We start from the raw sequence: 27,122 nt of genomic DNA, 5'->3' as shown, positions 1-27,122 counted from the left end.
AGTATCATAGTATAGTATAGAAGATAGAATAAAAAGTTTTGTATTAGCATTCAATGTTGTGTCCTGGTAGAGATATGGTCAATGGTGCGTCTACACTTTGCCACCGCCATCTTCGTTGTCCGAGTCCTCTTCGATGTCCGAGCCCTTTTCGGTCAGCTTCACATTCCTGCCTTTCTCATCATCCGCATCCCCCTCCTCGTTGTCGGAGCTCTCCTCAACAAGCTTTGCACCACCATCTTCCTTGTTCTCCACACATCCACTCTGCTTGTCATCCTGCTTGACAGTGTTTTCGTTCTTTTCGGAGCTCTCAGCCTTATCATTCTCGGCATTATCGCGCTTAGGAGAGTTCTTGAACTGATCGACCTCGGAGGGGATGGTTTTGTTGTTATCTGGTTGATGTTAGGGATGTTGAGAGAAGAACGTGGAGTGCATGCCTTCAGGGGTGCCCATTGTGTCTGTTTGGAGTGTCTTTGGAGCGTAATTGGAGCGTGTATTTATTTATAGTGCGTTATAGTGTTGTTTTACGTGCGAAAGCGTTTTGGATGCGTTGTGTTCTTGTTTGTGCGTGTAGTAGTGAATCAATGAGATTGGTTGACGCGAAGAATTTCGGTCGGGTTATAAAGATTAAACGAGGCAGGGTCTAGCATTGGCAATGGATACGACGGTGAATTGTTCATTGTTGGAAGGCAACGCTAGCACTTCAGTGATATGATGCTCTGCCAATTGACCTCAGGGGTTTACGGCCAAGGCTTTGTGGGCAAGAGCCTTGGGTTATCTGTCAGTTATGTTGCTAGGACGGGAAGTGAATTGAGACTGACCTGTTCAGCGGTAAGTCGTTGACTGTCGTAGCGAAGCAGCGATGATACGAGATCAATAAAGTCAAGGTCTACATTGGGAAGAAGCTCTTCCCAAGGCCGGGCGGGGAAGACAGTCCAGAGCTCGAAAGGTGCGACCTTGAACTGTTTTGCCTCGGGCCATGTCTCAGGCGTGGGCGTACCAATGGTCTTGAAGACGCTGAGGATAAGACCAAGCTGATTGCCATCTTCATGGACAGCGCGAGACTCAAATATAGGGGTTGGAGGATCGCGGAGTGCTTCTGAAAGCATGACTCCTACTCCCCACATATCAACCTCTGGACCATAGGATTTATGTCCAAAGAGAACTTCTATCGCGCGGTAAGGGCCTGTTCCGATGTCGAGGATTTTATCGTCTGCTGGTTCTGATTGGGTTGATAGCTCGGGATGCCATGCTGTGCCAAAGTCGGAGAGATATGCTGGGCCGGTTGAAGATGAGAGGAGGATTGCAGACGGTTTGATGTCTCGGTGAATGATGCCTTGAGCGTGTATATCTTTCAGAGCGTGCAAGACATCTCGAAAGATAGATCGGACGGCATCAAGCGGTAAAGGACCGTTGGCGAGAAGGTCTGCCAGAGTATATGGCATGAACGGAAAGACGAGAACAAATCTCTGCTCCTGATCGCGAAACGTTTCGAGGAGGGGAATACACGGTTCTCTCAATCCCTTGAGTATCCTGGCCTCCCTCTGCGGATTATGCGGCTCGATATCCTGATAAGTCACAATGACTTTAAGCGCCTTATCACCCGAACGAAAGACCTCTGAAGTTACACCATCCGAGACAGGTCTACAGTTCCCATACGGCCCAATGCGTATCCCAGAGTCACCCTCCTCTTCCTCCTGGGGAGGCGAAGGCGTCGGTGTCGAGGTTGGCTGACAGGCGAGATTATACTCGTCCTAGGCCATGTCAGCGGATCCGCGAGTTCTGGACCGCTGAAGTTGGGCGCACCTGAGTAGAAGCGATTTGGTAGGCGGCCTGTTCTATGGCGATGGCCTCACTCATACTAGCAAGGGAGGCTTGTCTACGGGAGTTAGTATTTGTACATTAGACATTAGGCCACTTACATTCTTTGAATCGTCTCATAGCGCTGAGACATGGTCAGGGCAGCTTTCCATTCCGGTAGTTCCATTGTTTTTTGCTTTGCAGGGTTTGTTTAGATAGATGACAGGTCAAATTGGGATCTAAAAAGTCAATTGCTGTCAAAGGATTATAGCACAATAGATAAAATTTCCCCGCCTGACGGTAAGAATGAGCAAAGATCAGCCTCTGTTACTGGGATGTCTCAGGTTTTGAGGATCTTGTTTCTGGTGGAAAAGCAGATGGAGAACAGGCCCGCTATTTCATAAAGCAGAAACAAGGCCAAGATGACGAGGAGCGGGAGGTATAATACCTAGTTATGCAATGCCTGTAGAGTCAGAACAGATCAATATCTTTTCATTATAATATTCTTGAGTATGATGCTTCATCAGGGTTCATTAGAGTATTTATTGAGTACCGAGACTATGAGGTCATGTCGTGGCCTCGTGACTCTAACTTATTTTGTTAGGGAACTTCTCGAAGGCCTCTAGAGAAAATTAACCAACCACCAAACGTTTTGCCCATTAACTTGGCTCAGGGAGCAAGAAAACATGGGACCTTGATGTAGGGTGTCAGAATAAACTCAGCAAACTGTCCCCCAAGTTTAGGCTAGATTCATCTAAATATTTTTATACTCAGGGCCAAGGTCCTGAATTTTCTTTCCTCCCCTAGCTTAGCTCCACCGTCTCCAAGCTAAGCTACCCCAGCCCAAGCCCAAACAAACCTGACTCTGCCAGCCCTGTCTTGTTTCGCTCACTTTCAGCGCCAGCCTCTCTCTAGTTATTCTGGGTCAGGGCCCTTTTTAGCCGTTGTCGTCCCAGCCAAGGCATTAAGTTACTCCTCTGTCTTGTTTTCCAACCTCGTGTCCCGTCCCCGTCCATCCTCGGCTGCATCGCATCGCATCGCATTGCATTGGCATTGGATCTACGCTTTCTGTGGCAATAATACTCACCTACCCCTCAGAGTCCGACTCTTCCGATAATATCACAATCATCTGATCTGCTACGGATAACTCCTTTGTTACGTAGCTCATCATCATATACGAACGAACTCGACTTGTCTGTCTACCTCCGAATCTCGACCGACCCCTCTCGCTCAACCGAAACCGCCATGCGCATCTCGTCCTCGAGCGATTAATCCTATAATTAATTCACTACTCCCTCATCCGCATCTATACATAATTACAGTAATCCTTTGCGCTGCCCATCATGGAGGATATGGCCAGGGCCGAGTATCCCGCCATGCTGGTGAGCTAAATCCCCTCGACCTCCAATTCTATCGCCACGAGCGACAATGGAGGCAAAAGTCGATACAATACCAGGCTGAACATTGGCTGACTCTCATGCGCTTTAATAGGCAACTCTTCAGCCCAGCCAGGCGGTGCATACTCTTACCGAACGAATGAAGCGCATGTCCCGCGTCAACACCGAAATTGCCGACTGGCTCCAGGTACGACAACCCGCAAACCGCCAATGGCTACGCAACGACATGGCATCAAGCTGCGAGCCTCATCGACTTCCCGCTAACCAATTCCACACAGGAGCGCCGTCGCGTGGAGGATCAGTACGTGCAGGGCCTCAAGAAGCTTGCTACCTTCAAGGTTCCCAACTCCCAGTCTGAGCTAGGGTAAACATCCCTCCTGAGGCCTTTGTATCGCAATCACTCACAGAACTGCAGTGTCTTCCAAGCGCCGTGGAATAGAATCATCGACTCGACGGAAAACATCGCCCACTCGCATCATCAGCTTGCCGATCGCATCGAGAGAGACATCGAGCATCCGCTGCGCAATTTTGCCAACCGCAAAGATGTCCAGAACATGAACACCATGTCTAGCAACCTATCGACTATGGCCAAGGACCTCGAAGATTCCCAGAATCAGGTCGACAAGCTCACCAAGAAAGGAGGCCGTGCAAACACTTCAAAGGTCGATGCAGCCTCCTCCAAGCTCGAATCTGCTACAGGACAGTGGGAGTCGCAGGCACCTTTTATTTTCGAATCTCTCCAGGCCCTCGATGAGTCACGAGTCAACAACCTGCGTGATCTTCTCACACAGTATCAGACACATGAATCCGATTCAGCTGGCCGTGTGCAAGAGAATGCAATGGAGACTCTTGCTCTGATGCTTGAAATCGACACCGAAAAGGAGATTCAGTCATTCGTGCACAGGGCTACGGCTGGCAAGGCGAAGCTTCCTACGAGGACATCAACACGGCAGTCGTCTTTTGCAGGCACAGCTCCTTCGACACCAGTGCCTCCCAGCACAGCCGATAGCACCAATTTGCCTGCTCAAAGTGCTCATACATCGTCTCCTGCCCCTGTTCCAGCTCCCGCCTCTTCCCACGCTGGCGACGATGATATCAGCGAACACAACTCGGTTCCACAGGAAAAGCCAGGTAGGTCCATTGGCAACTCTCGTTTACTGGTCACTAATAGCTTCAAGGTGGTAAATTGCGCCGCCTCGGTACCATGTTCGGTGGACGTAGGAGGCAGAGCATGCATGCCGGTTTCGGCCAGCTCTCTCCTGGAAAGCTAGGTCCTAGCTTTGGACGCATGGGAACCAGTCACAGTCAAAGCGACCGCGGTGTCTCCCCTCGAGGCTCCTCCAACAACCTCGCAGAGCACCACCGATTGTCATCTCTAGCAGAAACCCCCGATGTGCCCAAGCTGCCCAATAACGAGACCGACTCACCCAGGCCCGATGCCTCGCATGAGAACACGAACGGAGTGTCGCACAACGGAAACCTGCTCGACAGCCCGATCCCACAAACGACCGGGGGTACAGTCAACGGTAACCATGAACCCGATCTGTCAGATGTCCAGCCTCCCCCTGGTCCTCCACCATCGCACAAGCAGGAGAACCAGTCCCCCGCGCCGCAACTCGCAACCAAGGACGCTGAAGGATTTACCGTTCCACCACCAATGAACGACCCCATCTCCGAGGCTCAGCGTGAAGCTAAGGAATCTGGCGAAGATCCTGACCAGCTTCTCAAGGTCAACATTCAGCAGACGCCTGTGGAGGACGAAGATCCAGAAGCCAAGATGGCTGCTCTTTCTAGTGTCGCCAACAGTCTCAAGCTTGGACCGGCAACTCGTCGTAGTGGTACAGTGAGAGGACGTCGTGACGTGCGCCATACTATGTATGTGCCACCGCCCAACCTCCCTGAGAGCGGTACAGATTCGTCCCTGGGCGCCAGGCCAACATCTCCAACCTTCGCACAATCTCTTTCCAAGGGAAGTGCAGTTGCGGCCTTGGCATCCGAGGCTAGCATTGCTGGCACTTCGGATACACAGTCTGTGAGGTCGGGCAACTCATTGGGTGGTCTGAACCATCCTCAGCATGCGCATATGACCGCTCCAGGACTAAACACGTCTATCATTGAGAGTGTCAATGCTACATTTGAAGATGGTGTCGTCAAGTCAGCAACCATTACTGGTGAGATTGCATTCGTCAATAACCCCAGTGATTCCGGTGATGCAAAGAGTAAGCAATCCCCAAAATCACAATAGTTACACTCACTAACACATATCAGGCTATGAGACTATTCGCATCAACAACTTTTCGGCCCTTGAGCGCATCGGGCCGAACCGCATCTTTGTGCAAAACTCATCTCCTGACCATAATGACCAATTCAACCTGGATCTATCTCACCTCACGCAGAACGCGCCCGCATTCTCATACCGAGTATTTTCCGAGGACTCCGAAACCCCTACACTGGGCGAGCATGCTCCTCTCTCCCTGAAGCCCGCATGGAAGCCCCAAGGAGACAAACTCGGCCTCTTGCTTCAGTACCAGCTCAACCCATCGTCAAAGCTCACCGCCCCCGTAACACTACACAACGTTGTCATCGTCGCCACCTACGAAGGCAAATCCAGTGGTGCCCAGACAAAGCCCGTAGGAACACACCTCAAGGACAAGCACCTCGTGTACTGGCGCATCGGCGATCTCACCCTCACAACGGAACCTCACAAGATCGTCTGCCGCATCATAGGCGCAGAAGGCGCAGAGCCTAAGCCGGGCCACATCGAAGCACGTTGGGAGTTCACAGCCACAGGCGATCAAGTCATCGGCAGCGGTATCTCCATTTCCAGACTCGATGAGGGCAAGGGTAAAGGCAAGGATATCTCTGAAGACGATCCCTTCGCAGACGACACCGCCAGCACAGAACACAAGTGGGTTGACGTACCTATCTCGAGAAAGCTCGTGAGCGGTAAATACGAAGGACGGTAGTGGGTAGTGTTGAATAATTTTCACGTGCATGGATAGAAAACACAAGATATCTGCCATATCTTGGCGGCGCATTGAATAGCGAGCGTAATGGGGCTTGTTCCTGGGGGTGAAGCTTTTTTTCACTCTTGTTCATTTTGTTACCCATCTTCATCTGTTTTTCTTTTCTTAGTATAATTTTCTCTTTGTATGCGTATTTTGTATGTTTAAAAACCACAACCTCGGGAGGAACAGAAAGTAGGCTTGGAGCTGAAAGAAACAGAACCATGATGAATCATAAAAAAGGACAACTATGTCCAGAGTCTTTTTTTGCTACTTCGCTACGTCTATACCAATTCGCTTTTTGTCCTTGTACTTCTCATTCATGGTACGTGAAGTAATGCTTTAATTTAAATATACAGAAATGATCACGCCTTTTTGCTCTTTTTACTATCTTGGTCCTTCTTGTACTTTGAATACTTCTCCCCGAGATAGCGCCACGTTCTCGAGAATCCGCCCATCAATAAGCCCTTGATACTTTGCACGGTACTTGGCCAGTTGACCGTTTGCTTGATAACGATGCGCACCGTTTCGTTGAGTTTCTGGGCGTCGTCTGTGGCGATGCGGCGCTCAAACTCCCCGCCCTGCATCTTCTTAACGGCGCCGCCTTCTTCGTCCGTTGAAGCTTTCATGAGCTCGTTGAACTCTCCGCGGGGGATGCCGAAACGTCTTTGGTACTGGAAGTATAGACGGGAGCGGAAGGTTTGGGGGAGTCGTCTGACCATGTTACCGCGACGTTTGGGATCCATGTCTTGTTGGAGTGTGTTGCCGGCTTCGGGGTTCATGATCCAGTCTGTGTCGTCGATGCGGCATGCACCTGTAAAGTCCACGTTGGGAAGGGTCTTGACGAGAGGAGCGTAGAGACGACGGAAGTGAATGATGTTGTTGTCAACGATGTTTGTGACTTTGCTCTTGTTCTCTGTTGGGAGGGCCATTCGTGGATCGCCTAGATAGCTTAGACCAGCGATGGTGCTGTAGAGTTCAGCTTCGGTAAATTGTGGTGGGAGGAGGAGAAGAGCTGTTCGGACTGCGGCGATGAGGTTATGTTGGTTGGCGAGTCGGACGCGAGGATGGTCGCGGAGAATCTTGACGGGTTTTTGAAGACGACCGGCGAGGTATAGACTATCCCATGAAGAAAGGTCGCGAACGAGGTTATCGATACTTGTGACGCCGTACTTGATGAGCATGCCGTTGACCTCGACATAAGGGTTAAAGTAGACACCAGCACCCCAGTTCTGCACTCGCGATACCACGCCTGAGCCTAGCGATGCAAGTCCCGAGTAATGATCCCGATGTTGCTTCATGTTTATCGAATGCCAATGCTCAACATGCGACACACCAAAGATAAAGTCCAGCACTTTCGGCGATCCCTTCTGCGACTTGATCAACGCCTCCGGTGGATTCGGATGCACAGCGCGAAAGTCTGCTTCCGAAATACTAGCCTTGGAAGGGCTCTGCGGAAAGACACCAGAGCCGTAAGCAAAGCAGTACATTATCGGCGCGTTGAACTGCCGCAGCATAAGGCGCAAAGCTTCCTTTAGCTCATAGTTGATGATCATGTGTTGGTTCGCCCCGAAGAGTCGATGTGGTAGGTCGGCGAAGGACTTGATGGATGTGTCGAGGTCTTCCCATTCGCTGCTGAAGACATTGAGTTTACTGCTTGGTGCTGAGGATGCGCTGCTTGCGATGGAGTCGTTGGAGCTTGAGCTTGAGCTTGAGCTTGAGGAGGGGGGTTTTGAAGAGTTGGAGTAGGATCGTGGGTATTGTGTTGGAGGGATTTGGCGTAGATGGGAGGATCGGAGGGATATGGCGCGGGTGGTCACAGAGGACTAGAGATGTTAGAGGACAGTGGAGAGGTAGGGGAATATAGAGCTTACCCGGAGGCCAATTGGGGCCATTGTTGAAGATGTAAGTTACCAGAAAGTGATGTAAGAAGTTGACTTGAAGACTGAAAGCTTAAGAAGTACAGAGTAGTGTAAGAGATGATGTTCAGCTGAAGCTCTTGATACCGAGGTCGTTAGCTCGCGGAAGCTTCGGTCCCAATCATCCAAGAACAAGAAACCCTCTAAACAAGCGCAAGCAATAAGAAACGAATAAAACCGTCGTCGACGTCAGTGGAGCTCAGTTTTTGTAAGCGGATGGATCGCAAACTTCGACTTCGGTGATCGTCGGGTCCTGAAGCTTGACACAAGGGAAAAGAAAGAGAAGTGGGTCATGAGGGATGTGGGATGGCCAATTAGGAGAAGCTCTAGCGACGGGGGACAGGGGTCCATCTTTCTCAGGTACGGAAGACGTCACTGGGATGATATCTATCGACTTGGCAGGCTTGGAGAGAGGATGCGTTTGCAAGGATGCGTCATTGGAGGAGTGATTGGGGAGTCTTTCAGGGGGTTGAGGATGTGTTTGGCATGAATTGGCTTGGATTGGACCGTTGGTTTGTGTGAAACTCAAAGAGCTATTGTAACGGTGAAATGCTACCAATTTACAAGTAGAACGACGTAACGACAATAGGACCATTGTTGACCAACCCTGATTGTTACAACAATAACAGTTGGTCCACAAACTTTTAATCGAAGAACAGAGACTAACCCTAGCGTTCTCAATGCTAAATTAGCCCGCCGTTATACGTCTCCAGAGCTCAAGAAGCTTCATGGAGCTTGACGCAAAGCTTCTTCTAGCGTACCCTACACATCAGCTCAACATATCCTAGGCAAATCTCTAGACCCGAGCAATCTCAGCGAGAGCAACTCATCACACTATGCGAATGATCAATTCATCTCTCTTCCAAAGCTTCTCACACCTCTTCTGTAGCGAAACATATTCTATGCCGCAATTCTCTTTGGCATCATCTTGAAGCCCACTCTTTCAACGCAAGGACCAGTTGGCTCACGTGATAACGCAAGCTACCGTGGTGATCGCAAATAAACCGTCTCCAGACCGCGATCTTTCATTTATTCAAGCAACGCGACCCACGAGACTTAAAAATGCGCTCATTTACGCCCAACGAAAAAGATGGGCGTGGGAGCAGGCGAGCCTCTGTCAATGCCAGATTCCGAGCCAGCACGTCTGCTATGGACAGACCTCAGACATCACTACGACAGTCCAGGGTAAGTCAACACAAAACAAAACAAACATTCCCGAGCTCGAATAAATGTTTCTGACCGCGAACCTTGGCTGCAGATTTCCTCTTTCCGCTCGAGCACACGACCGACATACGATCTATTAACAGGCCGTGATTCGGGTGATTCACATCCCCCTCGGCCCCAGTCTCGACAAAGCCACGTCGCTGAGTCTGTCCGCCCCGGTTCGCGCGAAAGTCATAAGGAGAACATGGCGCCCCCCGACGCGGACGAGTACGAGAAGTACAGGCGAGAGATTGAGTCATTGAAGGCTGAAATTGGCACTCTACAATATCGAATTCAGACTGCCGAGCAGGAGAAAGAGATTGCGACATCGGAACAAAGTAGCAAATTGGAGCAAGCTCGACGGCGCGAGCAAGATGAAGCGCAGCACCGACAAGCGGCTGAGGTTGAGCGCGAAAAAGCGGCAGCGCAAACGGAAGCTCTTAGAAGAGAATTGCAAGAAGTCAAAGATTCGATTGATGGGGATAAGAAGCAATTAGAGCGCAAGGTTCGTGAAGCAGAGGATGAGGCCCGCTTGCTGCAGGAACAGCTTGAGGACCTATCCACAGCGAAGGACGATGCTGCCCGAATCGCCGACCGAAAAGCCACAGACATGGAGATGCAGATCGCCGCGGCGCAAAAGACTATCCAAGAATTTGAGCAGGAGAGCGAGCAGCGGGAGAATGTGCTGCAGCAGACACAAGCTCAATTGGCTGAGAAGGATGGAGTCATCGCGAATCTGGAGGCCGATGTTCTACGACTTAAAGCGCAAAGCGGTGATGCAGAGACGATGGAGATTATCCGACAGGAACTTACCGAACAAGTTCAGCATATCCGAAACCTCGAGGCGACGAATCGTGATCAGCTCTCCGAGCTCAAGCACCTACGAGCATTGAGCAAAGCAGTCGAAGTTGTCGAAGAAGAGAAGCGAACACTACAGCGAAAGTTAGAGTCGGCGGAATTGGTTGAAGCAGAGCTTACCGAGGCGCGTATACAACGACAGCGATTGGAAGACGAGCGCTTGGCCTGGTCGGCTTATCTACGAAACGCTGCCGAGACAGACGAATCCGAGTTTGACTCACCCGAAGCTGTGGCGAGAGCCCTCGTCGAAGAAAGGTTGACGAATGCCTCGTATGTCGAAAAGGTTGGCGCTCTACAGGCTGAGATCACTGCTGCTCAGAACACGATTCAATCGCTTCGCGACGAGCAGGCTCAACTGAAGAATGAGGTTGAGAATGCAAAGACAGTGGCAAATGCCAGCAACGCCGACAAGGCCCGAATGCGACTGGAGCGCCAACGTGCCCTGGCCGTCAAGGAGGTCGAGTACCTCCGCGCACAGCTCAAGACCTTTGACACCGAGGACGAGACGCTTCAGCCCGAACAATTCGACCAAGCCCGTGTACAGCGCGTGCAAGAGCTGGAGGATCTCGTCGATAAGTATAAGATGGAAGTCCAGAACCTACACGCTGAGCTATCGTCAATCGAGCCCTCAGCACCAAGCACACCCCAACCCGCGACAGGAAGCAAGCGCTCGAGAGCGGAGGATGACAGTTCTCAAGAGCAACTCGGTCAACTCACGCGAAAGAAGCGTATGCTAGAGGAGCAATTGACCAAGTCGCAAAACAAGATTGCCCTGCTAGAGAAGGACTTGTCCACCAGCAAGGAACAACTAAAAGCTGCTAAGCAGCAAACACAAACACGCGTTCTATCACTCAAGTCCAATCCCACTTCAGATTTCGAAGCTATTAAGCGCTCCACCCTCGAAGCACTAAAGAAGGAGAACGAAGACCTCCTCGCAACCCTCCAGTCCAAGAACGCCAACTCCACCATCCCCATGATCCCAACCTCCGTCCTCGCCGCAATGGAGCGCGAAATCACCGCCGCCAAAGCAGAAACCGCATCCGCCGAGAAGCGTACGCGCCGCCTAAAAGAAGTCTGGGGCTCCAAATCCCAAGAGTTCAAGGAAGCCATCTTCTCCACGCTCGGCTGGACCGTGACGTTCATCCCCAACGGCAAGATGCGCGTCGAGAGCACGTTCTACCCCTCGCAGACAGACGAGCACGAGAATTCTATCGTGTTTGACGGTGAGCGGGGCACGATGAAGGTTGGCGGTGGGCCGAGGAGTGATTTTGCACAGAAGATTAGTGATCAGATTGGGTTCTGGGTTAGGGAGAAGGGATGCATTCCTGGGTTTTTGGCGGCGCTGACGTTGGAGTTTTATGATGAGCATACGAAGACTTCGAAGTAGGGAGCGAGGTGGATGTGATGATAGTTAATACCCCTGTATATTTGTGTTTATAATGAAGTCAGTTGAGGATTGTATTTAGGAGGCATGGCTGATGTATTTGCTCATACATCCCTGGACTCAGGTACTTGAACGATATGGCTCCCTGAAGCTTTAAAATGTGATATAGAGCTCCTCAATCGACATCCCCCCCAAATCAAACTTGGCATTGGTGTTGTGAGCAGTGCATCACCATATCAATGGCGACTTGGTCGATGGTTGGTGACTAGAGAGAGATTCCTGGATGGTTAGAATATGGGAGAGACGTGTTGAATAAATAGGTATTTGCGGGATTGCGATACCATACTTCGACCTTGGGAAGCAAGATAACTTGCAATATGAGATTGGGATACTAGAACAAAATGATCTGAAGCTTTACTAAGATATCTTAAGATTCACCAAGTCTCTTCATCACTTAAGATAACGCCCCAAGTTAGGTTCTTGCCTGCCTTACACTTGGCAACTTACTTACCTACCTTCCTTGGACATGCACTCTATGGACTTGCAACTTCCTTCCATCAAGTGCCTTCCCTCATAACCAAGTTATACTTTGGTAAGGTACCTTAAGGTAGGCACTCATGAAAGGGCATCCCCAGAGCCAATTTGTACTCTCAAAACTTGTACTCTTCATCCATCATCATCATAATCCATCAGGACTATACCGTATCATATCAAAACACCATGTGCGAGTTTAACGATGAGGATATATCATACGATCCCAACCCTTTCAGCACCGTACCTCCCCCCTCAGGACCTCCAAGATCTTTAGGATCTTTAGGATCTTCAGGTTCCTCAGAATCTTCAGAACCACAAGACTCCATCACCGCCAACCCTCTCCCAGAGCGATTTTGGGAGGCGGAGGCTGGTCCTAGACCAGAACATGGCGATTCTCAGAAACGCAAGCATGCCAAAGGAGAACCAGAAGAACTTGAGAATAGTCCCCCGGCCAAACGTCTTCAGCCTGAGCAACACTCTATTACAACTCGTGTCAAGACACCCTTAGCTAGAGAGGCGCGCTCAGACAGCAGTTCACCTCTTCAATCATGGGATCCGGATTTAGACATGCCAGGGCCTTCGGCCCGTACAGAACGCCCTTCAACTCCACCACGGTATTCGAGTCCATCATTCCGACCTACGCCTAGGCCCGTACGCGACATATCCAAATCGACGCACACTCGAATTTCACAGCAGAGCACTGAAGAGCAGGATCTGCCGCCGGGCATCGAGCACGGACAAGACGAGCAAGGCATTCCGAACCAAGGCGTTTCTGGTCCTTCACGTGAGCCAAAAAATGTCCCGATCCCTCTGGACCCCCTCGAACAATATGGGAGAGCTCTCCTCCTCACTCTGGAAAAGGTTCCCGAAAAGGATCGTGAGCAGCTGGTTCAGCTAGTGCCAGCTAGGCTCCGAGGACAGGGAAGCTGCAAGGCCGATCGTGTCTGTTTATACCGCAGCGCAGCAGTCAATGTGCTCCATGGGGACCATAAGCGATACTTGATAAGGATAAAATGGCCCCAGGTTTCTTCGGGCGGAGGAGCTGACCCAAACGCAAACATATACCATATCAGGTGCTAGGATTCAATGATGAAGATGGATATAGCAGCACTCTTGTCAAAGAAGCTGTTCCCAAAGATGGTTGGAAACTTCCATCAGGTTGGGCTCATGGCGAGACAGTGGCTCAAATACTCGGGCTATGTCAATCCAAACAAAATGTTCCAGATCCTTGAGGAAGAAATCAAGCCTACTAAGAAGCAGGGCATTGAGCTCGCTGAACTTTGGAGACGCGCATGTGACCGAAAACTGCGGCATGTAACGGACACCGACAGACCCTGTGGTCTTTCGGAAATTCTCGAAATGGGAGACACTTATATATGAGAGGGATGGAGGGGTGGTTTGATACGAAGTAGTTGTAGTAGACTTATGAGGCTTTTTGCAAGAAGACTTCGACTTCGACTTACCAATCAACGTGATGAAGCAGATTTGTTCAAAAGACACTAAACTCGACTTAGTCTATGCTAAACTTGACTAAGCCTGGTTATCGTTGACAAACGAGATACTAAGTTTTCTCATGTCCTCTCAATGGTTTGTATACTAGATCCTAGCGGCGTGAGCATCACGTAAGATTCAGCAACTCTCACGCTGAGGAATGAGATATCCAAAACGGCCTATCATATTCAATTATGCGTATCCTCTATAGTTACAGGTATATTGTTATCAACAGCGTCCACAGCGCTTACAAAAGTCCCCCCTTTCCCGCTCCCTCTTCATCTTTGCCATTCTCTTTGCAGCTCTGTCTTTTTTCTTTTGTTTCTTCAGCTCTCTAGCCAGCATCATTCGAATCTCAGAGTCGTCAGAGCTTGTGGTGCTTGATTCGGCGTATACGCTGTCTTGTCTTTGTAAGGGTACTTGCTGGGGGAGGGGATGTGCTGGGAATTGGGCATGTACTGGATTGTGAGGATATGTCTTGGCTTGATTGAGTGTTGGGAGATGGGCATAACCTGGTGCCGGGCCTAGGACGGGAGGCTGAGGGTGTACTGGACCTGGGTTGTTTAGTGGTACTGGATTGTATCCCTGAGGTCCGGCTGGTGGTACAGAAGCATGGCGAAGCCCTGGAATATGATCTGCTATATTGTTTTGTTGTGGCGCATGACTCTGCTCATGAACTTGCGGCTGAATATATGGCATCTGTGACTCAGGGGATTCTGAAGCTCCCATTAGCCCGACGTTCCTTTGTTGCATGAACATTTCCTGTTCTACAAGTCTTTGTTGTTCCTGGACTTCTGCCGCCCCCTGTTGCCCCAATCCTATCCTAACCTCCTCTGTCTGCATAGCGATGACCCTCTTAATATTAACGCTAGTCTCAGTAATCGTACTGCTAACTTCCGCTTTTCTTACAGCGATGACCTCGTCATATTCTATGTTCTTCAGCTGCATAAGAAGTTCAGAGCTCTCAGTCAAACTTTTCACGATTTCATTGACGAGTTCCGCTTTAGCAAGGATTACTTTTAGCTTTTCTTTTGCGTTGGCGTCTTGTGGAATAGGGAGGTCCATGGTGCTCAAGTTGCGGAAGAAGTCGAGCTGGATGTTTAGTGCGCGGTGGGCTTGGTCGGTTAGGAAGGGGAATGTGTCGACTACTGAGTCGAAGGGGAAGTCAGCTTGTGACCGTGGACCTGGGCCTGAGCCTGGGCTGTTCGGGTCGATGTCCATATTAGCTTGCTTTCAAAGCTCTATGAGAATTCTGAATGTTGTTGGAGTGTGATTTCGCTGAACGGCTCAGATAATTTCAGGTCGTCTCAGTCTCGTTCAATTGTAGGAAAGGTCTTGCGCAAAAGCCATGGGCAGATTAGGCAGATACATCTAGCTTTAAAAGGCATTGATTCAGAAGTGTGAGCAAACATGATGGTGTGAACAGTTTGCTGTGTTTATGAACAAATGACACTTTCGTGCGAGGCGCGTGATGAGTTAAGGTGGACTATCATCCACACAACAAAGAGACCGGATCAGAGCAATGAGAGTGAACACAGCAAAACGGACAAACGGACAACTGACTCCCGGTAAATCGATAACCCAGACAAGGGGATATTGTATGTCTTGGATAATTGCTCCAATAGTTACTAGGTTTCAAAAATGGGGATGAAAACCGGAATCTCTATGACAAAATATTCTCATAGTCATAAACTCTAAACTCTAAACTTTATATCCATGTCTATATCCATCGGGCGTTTCAAACTAGAACAAAGTATACCTCAACCGCTTCCACCAGGGAAACGTAGCAAGCTCTGCCCTCCAAGCATTGATAGCCTCCCAATCATGTTCACGGCGGCCCGTATCAATGTCAATCTTCTCAATACTGATCCAGCTTGTCCTCTTCCAGAGATATCCTCCAGCCCAGAAAGCTAGCACAATAGGGAGTCCAAGATACTGCATAAAGAAGTCTTCCACAGTACCCATTCCCGACTCGCCAACTGGGGCGACGATGGCCACGTAGAACTGTGAAGTGTGAGCTGATGTTCTGAAGAATGAAGATTTGAGACTCACCTGAGCAATGAGAATGACAACAACAAATATTAAACCCAGCCATGATCCCCAAACGCCGCCAATAGCCTTGAACGGGATTTCGTCGAGTGTATGTCCGTTATACTTCCACGCGGCTCTGAATCGAATGTGAGCAAGACAGATCGATCCCCAGCAAACCAGCATAGCTAGTCCTGATAAGGCCAAAAGCCAGTCGAAAATAACAGGACCAGCTGCATCAAGGTTCAAAAACGCAAGACATCCAAAAGCAATGATGAATCCAACAGACGGCAGAGGTCGACCCGCTCGATCAACCCAAGTAAAGATCTTTGGCGCAAAACCCTGCTGTGCGAGCGCAAGAAGTGTGCGCGATCCGCCGTATACGGATGCGATGCCGAGAGATAAGACTGATGAGAGGATAACGCCGTTCATGTAGTGATCGAGGCCCTTGAGACCGGAATATTTTCCAACAAGGACGAACGGTGAAGCTGCGCTGTTGGAGTAAGAGCTCGAGCTGAGAAGATTTGGATCATTGCAGCTGATTAGCAATCCAACGAACAACAGCGCAACAATGTAAAACAAGCAGATTCTCCAAAAGACCTGCTTGATAGCCGCAGGAACTGAAGCAGTAGGATTTCGAGATTCGGCAGCTGCCAAACCCACGAGTTCCGAGCCCGCAAAAGAAAACGCAGCAGTTACGAAAACAGAGCAAAATCCTTTAAATCCGTTCTTGAAAGCACCAGGATCATGCCACAGCTTAAAGCCCTGGTACGTATCATAGCTCCCGCTCGACGGACCCCCACCACAGACCATCACCAGCGCGATGATCATAAAGATAGAAATGGACGTGAGTTTGAAGCACGCAGCCCAGAATTCCTCCTCAGCGTATCCTAGCGTGCCGAACATGTTAAGGATGGTGATAGCAGCGAGAAACACGGCGATCCAGACTCCGGGAGAAATGTCAGGGGACCAGTACTGAATCGTAATAGCGCAGACTGTAAGTTCGAGAGGAAGTGTAGCAGCCCATTGAAGAGTGTAATTCCACGCCATGGCAAAACCAAAAGATGGGTCGATGAAACGTGCTGCATATGTGTAGAAACCACCCGAGATGGGATACATAACTGCTAGTTCACCCATGGCGTACACAACGTTAAAGACCATGACTCCAACGAGGAAGAAGTCAATAAACAACGTAGCAGGGCCCTGTAACCATTAGTCAATGTTCAATTGAGTGAAGGGCTCACTTACACCTTTACTCAACGCCGAACCAGATCCAACAAAGAACCCAGCACCGATCGATCCTCCAATAGCAACCATCTGGAGATGTCTCGGCTTCATCTTGCGATCCAATTCCACAAGCCCAAGTCCATAGTGCTTCCTCGTAAACGACTTAGCGTTCAACCCAGTTCTCGTCATGAAATCATCCTGCTCATATTCTTCACCCGTTGCAGTGAAGCTTTCCTTCGTAGGGGCGTTTTCATCAGCCATGACGTCTTTTTCTCCAACGACGGGAGAATCGGATATGACTTTTTCAACAGCCATGATGACCAAATTCAAGGAATTACCTAAAAGAAAGAAGAGAGTGAGGAAGAGAGAAGAAAAAAAGTTCTTGCTAAATGGCCCCATTATAAAAAAGATGAGAGGGCCCCATAGTAACAACGCTATTAGGCCCACACATGGCATGGTCATGACTCTGGATGCAAAATTTTCATTAAATCGTGGGAGGACTCTCCACGATCTGAGGGAGGAGAATGAGCTACTACTCCAGATATTGAATTGGTTATTTACGTAAATCTCCATGGGGAAGGGGTTTGTATTGATAATGAGGGCATCTACTCCAAGAGATTTGGAGGTCTAGTGACTCCACATTGAAAAGTTGGAGAAAACTGTATGCAAAACTGTAATACAGACAGTCGAATCTATCGAGATAAGTAAAGAGGACATACTTTGTGTGCAGTGTCTATCAAAGGCATCTTTGATTCACCAGAAACAGAGATCTTTTACAGACATTCGATGAGTAAAGCCGAGTGGTTCGACTAATTCGCCACTGTCTAAACCGAGGTCAAACTCTTACAACCAGAAGCCGATATCCAGATTTTCGTTTATCAAAAGCCTCATGCAACTTGATCAACGAATTGATTCGGCGATCAATCAAGATCTATCTCATTACGTTACTCCCAGGTCTAATAAGCCCACTCTGTATATCTTCAAGCCAGAAATATCCCTGTCTCTATAACGTAAAAGAGTTGCGGCTCAGCGGATCGGGGTGGAGACGGGATCGGAGCCGATGGACGGTCACTTATTCCCGAGTTGCCTCCGTTACCCGCTAGTATATGATTGCTACCGTTATAGAAACACCGTATGATTGACTCTTCAGTAAATTGTTCTAGAAAGGGTCTCTATTGCAAAACATCACTAGCTCTTACTTCCTTGCATTGCGGCGTTGCTGGCAAGACGATATGTGCTGTCGAGTTGAAGGAATAGCGCGGTCGTTGCCCTGTACCGCGTCAACTTCCTAACGGAGAGAAATGGCCTACGCAAGATGGATGTGAATGAATTCCTAGCCATTGTCAGTCATCGTGGTATCGATGTCTAAGTTGTGGGCTAGAAGTGTTATTTGCAGTTGAGGCTTGTGGCTGAGAGCTTATTCCTGCAGAGAGAACCTAGTGAATGAATTCCTATTGGAGCTGTAACCATTGAGTCAGAAGAAGCTCGCCATTTCATATGCTCCAAGAATCAGTCACTACGCTGTCCCATCTGCAGGACCCTGAAGGGCAATTTCTGATCCAACTCAATAGGCACTCCCCACCACAGTGACTGGCTAGGTTTGACAAGCGGCCTGGCCTTTCTGGTCCCTAAAGTCACTGTAATTTTTATGATTGCCGCGGAACCTTGATAATTTCCCTTTTGTCTAAGAGACTTGTGCTGGCCCGGCGCTGAAAGTTGTTCTTGATATAATTTGACATTTTCAGGGCAGAGGGACTGTTGGGCGGATGGTATTTACGTTGATGCCACAGCTCTGATGACTTGCAATGTTGGCAAAGTATCAAATGACAATTTGGAGGCCTAGTAGGAGCCGAGAAATGGTTCTGCAAGGGAGATAACATGTAATAAGTTTGGTTGGACCAACTTTCAGGACTCCAAGACATCAGGTTGGTAGTATTGACGAGCAAGGCGCTGGCCACCGGGTGACGGTCCACCAGAGTCTTCTCGGGATCCTCAGAAGGCTCGTCGTGATCCAGCCAATCTTGTGAAAGTGCATGTCGTGAAAGCCAATCTATCCAAATTATGAGGACAGAGAAACCTAATACAGAGTTGAAAGTGGGCAAAGTGAAGGGTACATAATATCCTTCAACCACCACGCGTTCAGGCTATTAAACTCTTTCCCATAGAGCATAAATTGAGTCAGCGTGGAGTAGACTTTGTGTGTAACTTGAGACGGCGGATGCCATCACTTGTGCAAAGGTGGAACATCTGATTCTCTGGGTTGGTCTGTTCATCGAGAAAGTTGAAGTCTTTCTATAGAGTTACTGAGCTTCTTACTATGGAGTTGGTTCGTCCTATGGAAGCAGTTCATTGTACAGATTGAAGCAGTATTTCTGTAGCGTGGTCAACGCAGATGCTTTGCCACAAGGGGGGCCGGGACCATGAGCTATCCATTCATGGCCAAGCAAGAGGACAAACTGGCCTATCAAGAGAATGCCGAGTTCAGTTATCTGAACCTCCCAAGATTTAGATGTATATACAATGTCGGAGATGGAAGGGAACGAACATGGAATCAGTTATCCTGCTTATGCTGGCATAATATTCATAACATGCGTGAACTCAACTTCCTAAACTAATTCCAGGCCATTCTTAACTTAGATGTATGTCTTCGAGGGACAATTCCGATTGGAGCGCGTCCCTCAATCACAGCAAGCGAGTACACATGGCCTGATGAGTGGTACAGACCTGTATCGCGAGTCATGACCTCTAGTTGACGGGGATATTCGGATCATCGGCCAACTCCCCAAGCGAGAAACCGCGGAACTGGTCACATATCAGTATATGCAGAACCTTATTTTGACCGCTAGTATTTAAGCTCGCGAGTTTTATGGGGTTTTCTGCGAATAGACGAGTGCAGAGTTTTCGGCAGTTGTAGAAGTAGTTCGACCCCTGATTCGCCAAGAAACTAAGCTCCGATTTACTAATCATAAACGTATGAAACTATGTGTGATTGTAGGAAATTGAGTCTTGGCGATGTTTCTTGGCATCACTGTGAGAAGTTGAAGGATCAGGATACCTCGTATTCTTCCCATGAGACTCTGGAGTCCTGGCAGGTCAGGAGTAGTTACGGCGGTTGAGAATTACCTGAGATGATGAGATCGATGATTTATGGAGTTGAGCACTGAGAAGAGGAATTATTAAGCTCTGAACTTAGGTATAAATAGGTGTCGAGGTCTCTTCAAGTAGAGAGCCATCACTCACAACTCTCAATATCACAATCATCAAGCCACCGCCTCCAAAACCAACAACCAAGGTACATACCCAATCCTCAGAGCCTTCAGCAAAAGCCTAACTCCCCCAGAACGCAATACTCTCCATCAAAATGAAGGTCTCAATGCTCGGTCTCCTCACCCTCTCGGCATTCGCTTCCGCGTGCGCCAGGTACGAAAGCTGCCATTGCTACGACAGCAACGGCGTTCCCAACAATGGCGCCACTCAAGCCGTGTGCGACCACTACAAGGGCGGAATGGAGCCCAACACGCGAGAATACGGCGCGAATACTCAGTACAAGCAGTGCAACGTCAAGACCTTTGGTGGTGGTGCCTCGAGCTTTGATAACTGTGACTGGAGGGGTAGATGCCAGGGCGCTGGTGCGACTGGTGCTGATTCATCTTGCTGGAATAAGTTTCCTTAGGGGTCGTGTGAGAGAGGGAGGCTTGAGTCGTTGTATGGAGTTCCAATGATTGGTTTAAGCTCGGCCGACTGTAAGCGGGTTTTAATGTTTATACTACAAGTCTATGATCATAACTGCGAAATTGTATATATTTCTCAAAATTCCTCTGATCGACAATCCAGATCATGGTATAAATTCCGCCAGCCTGATACTTTTGGGTGAGTTGAAGTAACGGCGACATACGAGAGTCATGAGCATGTAGGATTGATCAGTAAACACAACGGCATATGCTTCAGCTTTGATGAGTAATCATTCAAACCGGGTATCACCAATAGGAACTTGTAAGCCGTCTTACTGATATTGGCCAGGCATCAGACAATTATCTCGCAATCCCCCGAGGAGGCCTGTTGAGGCCACTCAAGCTGACAACGAATGAGAGATCCATACCACGGTCGATGAGGCTTACCTCGTGATTTGTTAGCATGCTGAGATAATGTTATGCATGTGAGACACGGCATGCCCAGTGACGTGATAAGGGCTTAGCATAATAGAATCGATAAATCCTGCACATCAACTGAGCCGCCTATGTGTAGGGGTTTAGTTAAGAGTCTGAACCCCAGATAAGAACACATCCAAGCTAAGGTTGGTACGCACATTATTCTATACACCGACTGGCAATGAGCAACACTCTTATAGTGTGCATTAGCAATCTTGCTCAGTAAACAGCTGACTGATCCAACTCGAAACCCTCCGCCTAGACTCCGCAGGGCCCACGCTAAAGATCTTAGATAAACTTTCCGCCACTACCTAGCCGATCAGCTGCAAAATAGCTCCAAATTAAGACGTCATAACTAAATGCCTCAACATTTCAATCAATCGTCGTGTCAATTGCTCTCCCTAGCAATTCAGCTGCGGGGAACTCGCTGATGTTGCTCTGCAAATCTGACCACGTCGGGACGCCACAATAATCAGAAGAGGAAAATGATTCGTCTAGTTTTGAAAAATGTCTCTGAATCCAAGGCAACGGAGACACGGAATATGCACGACTAGCCAAGCCTCGATTGAGCCAATCAGACTATGACGCGTCCTGACGTGAGGGGGAACATTGCCACAGTATATAATGCCTGTAACCCTCGAGGTTCTCTGACCCTTGAAAGCCCCATATCCAGCCAACATCATTGAAAATATCTCAAAATGACAGTCCACGAAGTCAAGAAGTAGGCTACATAATCCCTCTATGGTCGTAAGCAAGCTAAATATTATACAGCCTCGCCGAGTTCAGGGATATCCTTGAGAAAAACACAGTAGTCCTCGCAGATTTCTGGGCCCCATGGTGCGGACCATGCCGATTCATCAGCCCCGTCGTGGAGAAGTAAGTCCCGCCACAAAAGTGCATATATACAACTTAGCTTACTCCTTACACCAGGATGTCAGAAACCACTGACTCTATCCACTTTATCAAGGTCAACGTTGACGAGGCTGAGGATGTGTCTCAAGAGTACGGCATCCGAGCGATGCCTACCTTTATCCTCTTCAAGGACGGTGACAAGGCTGATGAGGTTGTGGGAGCGGACCCTTCCAAGTTGGAGAAGCTTGTCAACGAGTACAAGAGCTAGATGTCCACTGGGAATTCGACCATGGGCGGAGGGGCATGTTTATGCCTAGACTTGTGTGGATATTGGAGAGTTTGTACCTCAGCAACACAAAGGTCCTGCGCTTCATGAAATGTTATTTCCCTACTCATTTCAGTCTTGGTGAAGTCGTTCCAACCACGGATGCACATGTGCGAAGGGACATCAAATGCCGAGAACTCTGGTGATGCTCGGGCTCTTGTACTACCACAGTGAGCACTTGAGATAGTCGGTCAGTATCTGCCGAGGTGTTGCAATCGTGGATCAAACGGGACTCTGTATAAGCTGTGGTATAGCCATGACGTGTCCCTGCAAGACAAGCAGTTATACACGTCCCCAGCTTCGAACTATATAACCGCCTGTGATCCATCTTCTGAAACCCTACCAAGCTAATCGGACAAGTCATCGAAAAAGTTCTGCCATAAAGACTTTTATTGCATTTATTCTTTAGAGAGCCAAGATGGTCGTGCATGAGATTCATTCGTGAGCACAACCCCATCCTCCCTTGTAACCCCCATTTATTAAGACAAACACAGCCATGGAGAGTTCAAAGAAGCTCTTGAAAACCACTCACTGGTCTTTGTTGAGTTTTGGGCTACGTGGGTCGGCCCCTGCCGTGTCATCAAACCCACAATTGACAGGTAAGCCACCCCGTCTTTCGAGCACATTCTTATTTACATGATGCAACAGACTGTCAAAGAATGCCGAGAATGAACACGTGTTCTTCTGCTCGGTCGATATAGACAATGTGTCCGAGGTCTCTGAAGATCAGGGCATTAGAGTAACGCCAACATTGATGGTTTTCGAGGACGGGGTCAAGCAGCATGAGGTTATCGGGGCCCATCCACCAGCTATTCATGCGATGCTGCAGAAGGTTTCTAAGAAGGAGTCGGAGACTTGAGTGCTGTCTTCTATGAGGGAAGGACTTGATGGAAGGATATTTACTTCTGGGGTCCCTTTTGTTGGACTGCAGTAAGCTTAGCTACTCATCCGTTATGATAATGGCACAGCCTCTAATAGCTACGAAGCATAAAGAAGTGAGAGAACGTATTTTGAATTTCAAAGAAATGTATTGAAACAAAGGCATTAAAGAGTCCTCAAACTTTTTACTAATTTACTCAAATCTCTTTACCCCTTGGATCAAGTTCTTAAGTTTTCATTCCAGCTCGGGGACTTTCTCAACGCATTTCAAAATGGAAAACAGCTTGCACTTGTCTGTTGCCCTGAACACTGGCCTTATCCCTTGGGATCTCCTTGCCATGAGGCAGGGTCAAATTTCAGTTGATGTACCATTGGTGGAGCATACCTATTTACACTACAGGTTTGGAGCTTCTTAGACCAAATAGATATACAGTGTTTGCAATACCGAGACTACCCCTGTTCATGGACTGTCTCCGTGACCCTCAGTACCAGCCTTTCGTCGTGGAATACCATATAGCTCTCCGACTTCATCGCCACTTCAGGCTCAACGAGCTGAAAATCAAAGACCCGAAGAAGCTAGCAAAGTGTCAGTAAACTCTAACCACAGCAGAAATTCGGACACATACCTCAAAGATAACTTTGTTCAGCTCCATAAACGTTATAGGCTTTCCAGCGCACATCCACCGCCCATACCCAAAGACAATCTCAACATCCCGCTTCATCTGAGCACTAGTCTCTTTATCGACTTCAAGGTATCTCTCGGGTCGGAAGACTTCAGGATCGGGGCCGAAGAGCGCTTCGGAGCGTAACAAGGCAGAAGCGTTGATGCCGATTGATGTGCCAGTTGGGATGTATTTTCCATGCATCGTTTCTCCGCCGGCTGGGACGTCCTTGAAGAGCATGCCTGTTGTAGCTGGACGGATCCGGATGCCCTCGTAGATTACTCCCTTTGAACAATATTAGCGTGCTCAAGCAAATAAAGTTGGGGCCGAGGGTGGACTCACCTGAAGATAGGGTAATTGTCGAGACTCGACATCTGTGATTGGGCTCGAAGCTCGACCTTGGGATATTGCTTCCGCCATCTCTTGTTTAAGGCGCTGATATATGTGAGGCGAAGCAATAACGTAGAGAAGAATAACCCGCATCACAGAGGCAGTAGTCTCTGATCCTGCTAAAAACATGAACAGAGATTCAGCCTGACACTTCTCTAGACTCAAACCATGTCTCTTAAATGAGCCCTTTGACAAGTTAGCATATAATTTCGGCACACCTAGGTAATGACTCACCAGCATATCGCGCTGATCATCGGCTTCAGAAGCATATCGGTCACGAACAATGGTATTGGCGACTTTCATTAGCGGGCCAATTCCCTTGGTGTCATTCTCAGTCGGCCCAAACAGCTTCAGAAACATGGGCGAAAATATTAAATTTCTCAGCCATGGAATATCTGTCGCAAGCGTCATGATCAATAGATGCTCATTGAGCGCTTTGACGATCCCGTGGAAATCAGAGTCAGCTTTGAGATACCCGAATTCTCGACCAAGTGATAGATTCGATATAACATCTAGTGTAAAAAGATGTGATACTCTGGTTCCCTCCATCGGACGAAAATCTCCTTGGGTAGAGATGTATTTCTCCTTGATTAGCTGAATTAAATTGCCGACCTGTCTGTTGACTACGGCTTCGAGATTGGGAGCATCGCGTCCGCTGTAAGCAGGAGATAGCTTCGACTTGAGGCGATCGTGTTGGGCTGGGTCTGTTATCTGGAACATGGGGTCGTGATATGGATTGAATTTGCCGCCGAGATACCAGTTTCCTTTGGTATATGTATTCTTAGTGCTGGAGACTCTTCGAATCAAGTCTGGGTCATCGACCAGGACCTCGTTTGGGCCGACTCTGACGATGGGTCCGTAGCGTCGATTGAGATTGACCAAGTGATCATGCTGTGTTCCGGTGATGGTGATATAAGCTACCCATAGATATGAAAATTGGCCGGCAAAAGGACCCGGGATATGCCGAAGACGATACCAAGAGACAATAGAGGAGACAATTAACCAGGTAAAGAGACTAGCAATAAAGTACGGAAGCCATACAAGGCCCCTTTCGAGGAATGGTGAAGCCATACTGATCTGTTCAAGGTCTAAACAACAACAAACAAACAGAACTAGTCGGGAATATATAAAAAAAGAACTTCATCTTAATCCCATTTTGCTTTTGCTATCGGGCATATGAGATGGCTGGCTTGGCCATCGCAGATGAAAAAGAAAAAGACATGATTGGTAAATTTACGACAGCTGTGTAACCCCAATCACAGACATGCAGCATGATTACGTGGTTTTCCTTGGTTTAAAGGCCTCAAACAAGCCACGAGGCATGTGAGATGATATCAATGCCTTGGAAAAAAGAAGGAGATTTCCAGATACGGCGTTTGTTCGTCTTTAATAATTGGTGGACGATATTGAGGGTTGCTTAAAGTGCATCGTCGGGTTACCTAACATGGAGGACTTGATCAACCAATCAGAATAGCTCGGATGGACCTTGAGATCTATCGCACGCCATCAGAGATTTTGACCACTCAATAACGATCACTTCCTTTTCAAGAAGGTTGCTTTACATAACGGAGTTGTTTCCATAATTTATGCAGCATTATCATCTTGGAGCCGAAGCACATCATATCTGAACTTCAGGCTCAAGAAGAACGTCCGGCAAAGGCGGGGTTGATACGACGTTGAGATATAGAGACATATAAATTCAACATGTCCGACGGTCGCCATGTCTCTCAAAATGAGGATAGAAAGCCTCAAGCGTCCAATATGAGCGTCGCAAACTCCAATGTCGTCGTGATCGGTGGCGGTATCGTGGGTGCCTCGATCGCTTGGCATCTCTCCTCCGAGACAAACGTGACCATCATCGCGGAAGATATCGGAGGAGTAGCTACTCCCAACTCATTCGCTTGGCTTAACGCTGCTTCGTCGGATAAGAAGTTTTACTACGACTTTCGACTTCGGTCTCTCGAGCATTGGAGGGAGATTGAGAAAGCTGTTGAGAACTTACCTATCCATTGGGGAGGTACTACGAGCTGGGATAAATCGCCTGAAGAACTTGAGGAGGAGCAAAAGAACCTGACTTCCTGGGGCTATGATGTTATCCGTGTTGATAAGACGGAGATATCAAAGAGAGAACCCCATATTGAAGAGACGAAGCTTCCGGAATGGGGTCTTGGTTATGATCAGGAGGGAGCTCTGGAACCTGAAAACGCGGCTGAGTTACTGATCAACCTCGTAAAAGATAACGGCGCCAAAGTCCTCGAGACCAAAGTAGCAGGGCTCACTAAGAAGGACGGTCACATTAGTGGTGTTACTCTCTCATCCGGCGAAACCATTCCAGCAGACCATGTCGTCGTAGCCGCAGGTCTAGGTAGCGTCTCCCTCCTCGCATCGCAAAACATCCCCCTCCCACTGAAAAGCACAGCTGGTCTTCTCGTCAACACAAAACCCACCCCGAAAAAGCTTATCAACGGCGTAATAAACGCTCCCGAATTACACATCCGTCAAACCCTCGAAGGAGCCTTGCTTTTCGGCTCAAGCTACGCGGGTGGAGACCTAGGCGACGATCCCGAAAAGACAGCACGTGAACTCTTCACCAAGCTTCAGACGTCAGTTGTAGGTGGCGATGAGCTTGAGTTGAGTCACTATACTATTGGCCATAGAGTATTGCCTGAAGATGGACTGCCGATTCTTGGAGAGACGGGACTAGATGGACTTAGTGTTGCTGTGATGCATTCTGGGGTTACGAATGGAGCTCTTGTGGGGCAGTTGTTGAGCAGGCAGATACTCACTGGGGAGACGGATCCTATACTGGAGAATTTCCGACTCAGTCGTTTTGCATGAAGCCTTGTCACAGAAGTTACATTATCTTGAGATGACGACGATCATACTTTGGAGTGTCCTTCCGTTGTTGTGTCAGTCATGTCCTCTACTTCGCACCTTAGTCTTGATGCGAGCTCAATCAATATTAGCAGTTTTTTCTCTCCACTGTAGCCATAAATCCATGTCAAGTATTACCTTCCTTTTGA

The 27,122-nt window shown here is 48.6% G+C and overlaps 11 protein-coding genes across 11 annotated transcripts; 6 read left to right on the top strand and 5 right to left on the bottom strand.

Moving 5' to 3' along the window:
* Nucleotides 1-90: 90 nt before the first annotated feature.
* J7337_009384 (uncharacterized protein) lies at nt 91-1,984 on the bottom strand (the record flags this gene model as incomplete). The annotated part of the gene is made up of 4 exons (XM_044826982.1): nt 91-363; nt 819-1,751; nt 1,804-1,876; nt 1,920-1,984. 4 exons carry the CDS (start codon nt 1,982-1,984, stop codon nt 91-93), a joined length of 1,344 nt encoding a protein of 447 aa, XP_044677576.1.
* A 1,156-nt stretch (nt 1,985-3,140) lies between these two features.
* Nucleotides 3,141-6,160, top strand: J7337_009383 (uncharacterized protein; the record flags this gene model as incomplete). The annotated part of the gene is made up of 6 exons (XM_044826981.1): nt 3,141-3,179; nt 3,289-3,381; nt 3,473-3,558; nt 3,610-4,325; nt 4,373-5,413; nt 5,463-6,160. The coding sequence occupies 6 exons, from the start codon at nt 3,141-3,143 to the stop codon at nt 6,158-6,160; spliced, it is 2,673 nt and encodes an 890-aa protein (XP_044677575.1).
* Nucleotides 6,161-6,564: 404 nt separating this feature from the next.
* J7337_009382 (uncharacterized protein) lies at nt 6,565-8,094 on the bottom strand (the record flags this gene model as incomplete). The annotated part of the gene is made up of 2 exons (XM_044826980.1): nt 6,565-8,025; nt 8,074-8,094. The coding sequence occupies 2 exons, from the start codon at nt 8,092-8,094 to the stop codon at nt 6,565-6,567; spliced, it is 1,482 nt and encodes a 493-aa protein (XP_044677574.1).
* Nucleotides 8,095-9,180: 1,086 nt separating this feature from the next.
* Nucleotides 9,181-11,566, top strand: J7337_009381 (uncharacterized protein; the record flags this gene model as incomplete). The annotated part of the gene is made up of 2 exons (XM_044826979.1): nt 9,181-9,303; nt 9,377-11,566. The coding sequence occupies 2 exons, from the start codon at nt 9,181-9,183 to the stop codon at nt 11,564-11,566; spliced, it is 2,313 nt and encodes a 770-aa protein (XP_044677573.1).
* Nucleotides 11,567-12,283: 717 nt separating this feature from the next.
* Nucleotides 12,284-13,477, top strand: J7337_009380 (uncharacterized protein; the record flags this gene model as incomplete). The annotated part of the gene is made up of 2 exons (XM_044826978.1): nt 12,284-13,039; nt 13,178-13,477. The coding sequence occupies 2 exons, from the start codon at nt 12,284-12,286 to the stop codon at nt 13,475-13,477; spliced, it is 1,056 nt and encodes a 351-aa protein (XP_044677572.1).
* Nucleotides 13,478-13,932: 455 nt separating this feature from the next.
* On the bottom strand, nt 13,933-14,809 carry J7337_009379 (uncharacterized protein; the record flags this gene model as incomplete). The annotated part of the gene is given in 2 exon segments (XM_044826977.1): nt 13,933-14,028; nt 14,048-14,809. The coding sequence occupies 2 exon segments, from the start codon at nt 14,807-14,809 to the stop codon at nt 13,933-13,935; spliced, it is 858 nt and encodes a 285-aa protein (XP_044677571.1).
* A 522-nt stretch (nt 14,810-15,331) lies between these two features.
* INDA1_1 (Amino-acid permease inda1) lies at nt 15,332-17,158 on the bottom strand (the record flags this gene model as incomplete). Its single annotated transcript, XM_044826976.1, has 3 exons — nt 15,332-15,592; nt 15,641-16,819; nt 16,865-17,158. The coding sequence occupies 3 exons, from the start codon at nt 17,156-17,158 to the stop codon at nt 15,332-15,334; spliced, it is 1,734 nt and encodes a 577-aa protein (XP_044677570.1).
* A 3,046-nt stretch (nt 17,159-20,204) lies between these two features.
* On the top strand, nt 20,205-20,516 carry J7337_009377 (uncharacterized protein; the record flags this gene model as incomplete). The annotated part of the gene is made up of 2 exons (XM_044826975.1): nt 20,205-20,263; nt 20,291-20,516. 2 exons carry the CDS (start codon nt 20,205-20,207, stop codon nt 20,514-20,516), a joined length of 285 nt encoding a protein of 94 aa, XP_044677569.1.
* Nucleotides 20,517-21,689: 1,173 nt separating this feature from the next.
* Nucleotides 21,690-22,111, top strand: J7337_009376 (uncharacterized protein; the record flags this gene model as incomplete). Its single annotated transcript, XM_044826974.1, has 3 exons — nt 21,690-21,712; nt 21,763-21,867; nt 21,922-22,111. 3 exons carry the CDS (start codon nt 21,690-21,692, stop codon nt 22,109-22,111), a joined length of 318 nt encoding a protein of 105 aa, XP_044677568.1.
* Nucleotides 22,112-23,497: 1,386 nt separating this feature from the next.
* J7337_009375 (uncharacterized protein) lies at nt 23,498-25,170 on the bottom strand (the record flags this gene model as incomplete). Its single annotated transcript, XM_044826973.1, has 4 exons — nt 23,498-23,623; nt 23,674-23,994; nt 24,052-24,285; nt 24,334-25,170. 4 exons carry the CDS (start codon nt 25,168-25,170, stop codon nt 23,498-23,500), a joined length of 1,518 nt encoding a protein of 505 aa, XP_044677567.1.
* A 633-nt stretch (nt 25,171-25,803) lies between these two features.
* Nucleotides 25,804-26,937, top strand: J7337_009374 (uncharacterized protein; the record flags this gene model as incomplete). Its single annotated transcript, XM_044826972.1, has 1 exon — nt 25,804-26,937. The coding sequence occupies one exon, from the start codon at nt 25,804-25,806 to the stop codon at nt 26,935-26,937; it is 1,134 nt and encodes a 377-aa protein (XP_044677566.1).
* Nucleotides 26,938-27,122: the final 185 nt, after the last annotated feature.

The sequence above is a fragment of the Fusarium musae genome, chromosome 7 (assembly GCF_019915245.1).
Source record: "Fusarium musae strain F31 chromosome 7, whole genome shotgun sequence".
NCBI lineage: Eukaryota > Fungi > Ascomycota > Sordariomycetes > Hypocreales > Nectriaceae > Fusarium > Fusarium musae.
The sequence above is the reverse complement of the archived record's forward strand: the minus strand, read 5'-3'. Positions and strand labels throughout refer to the sequence as shown.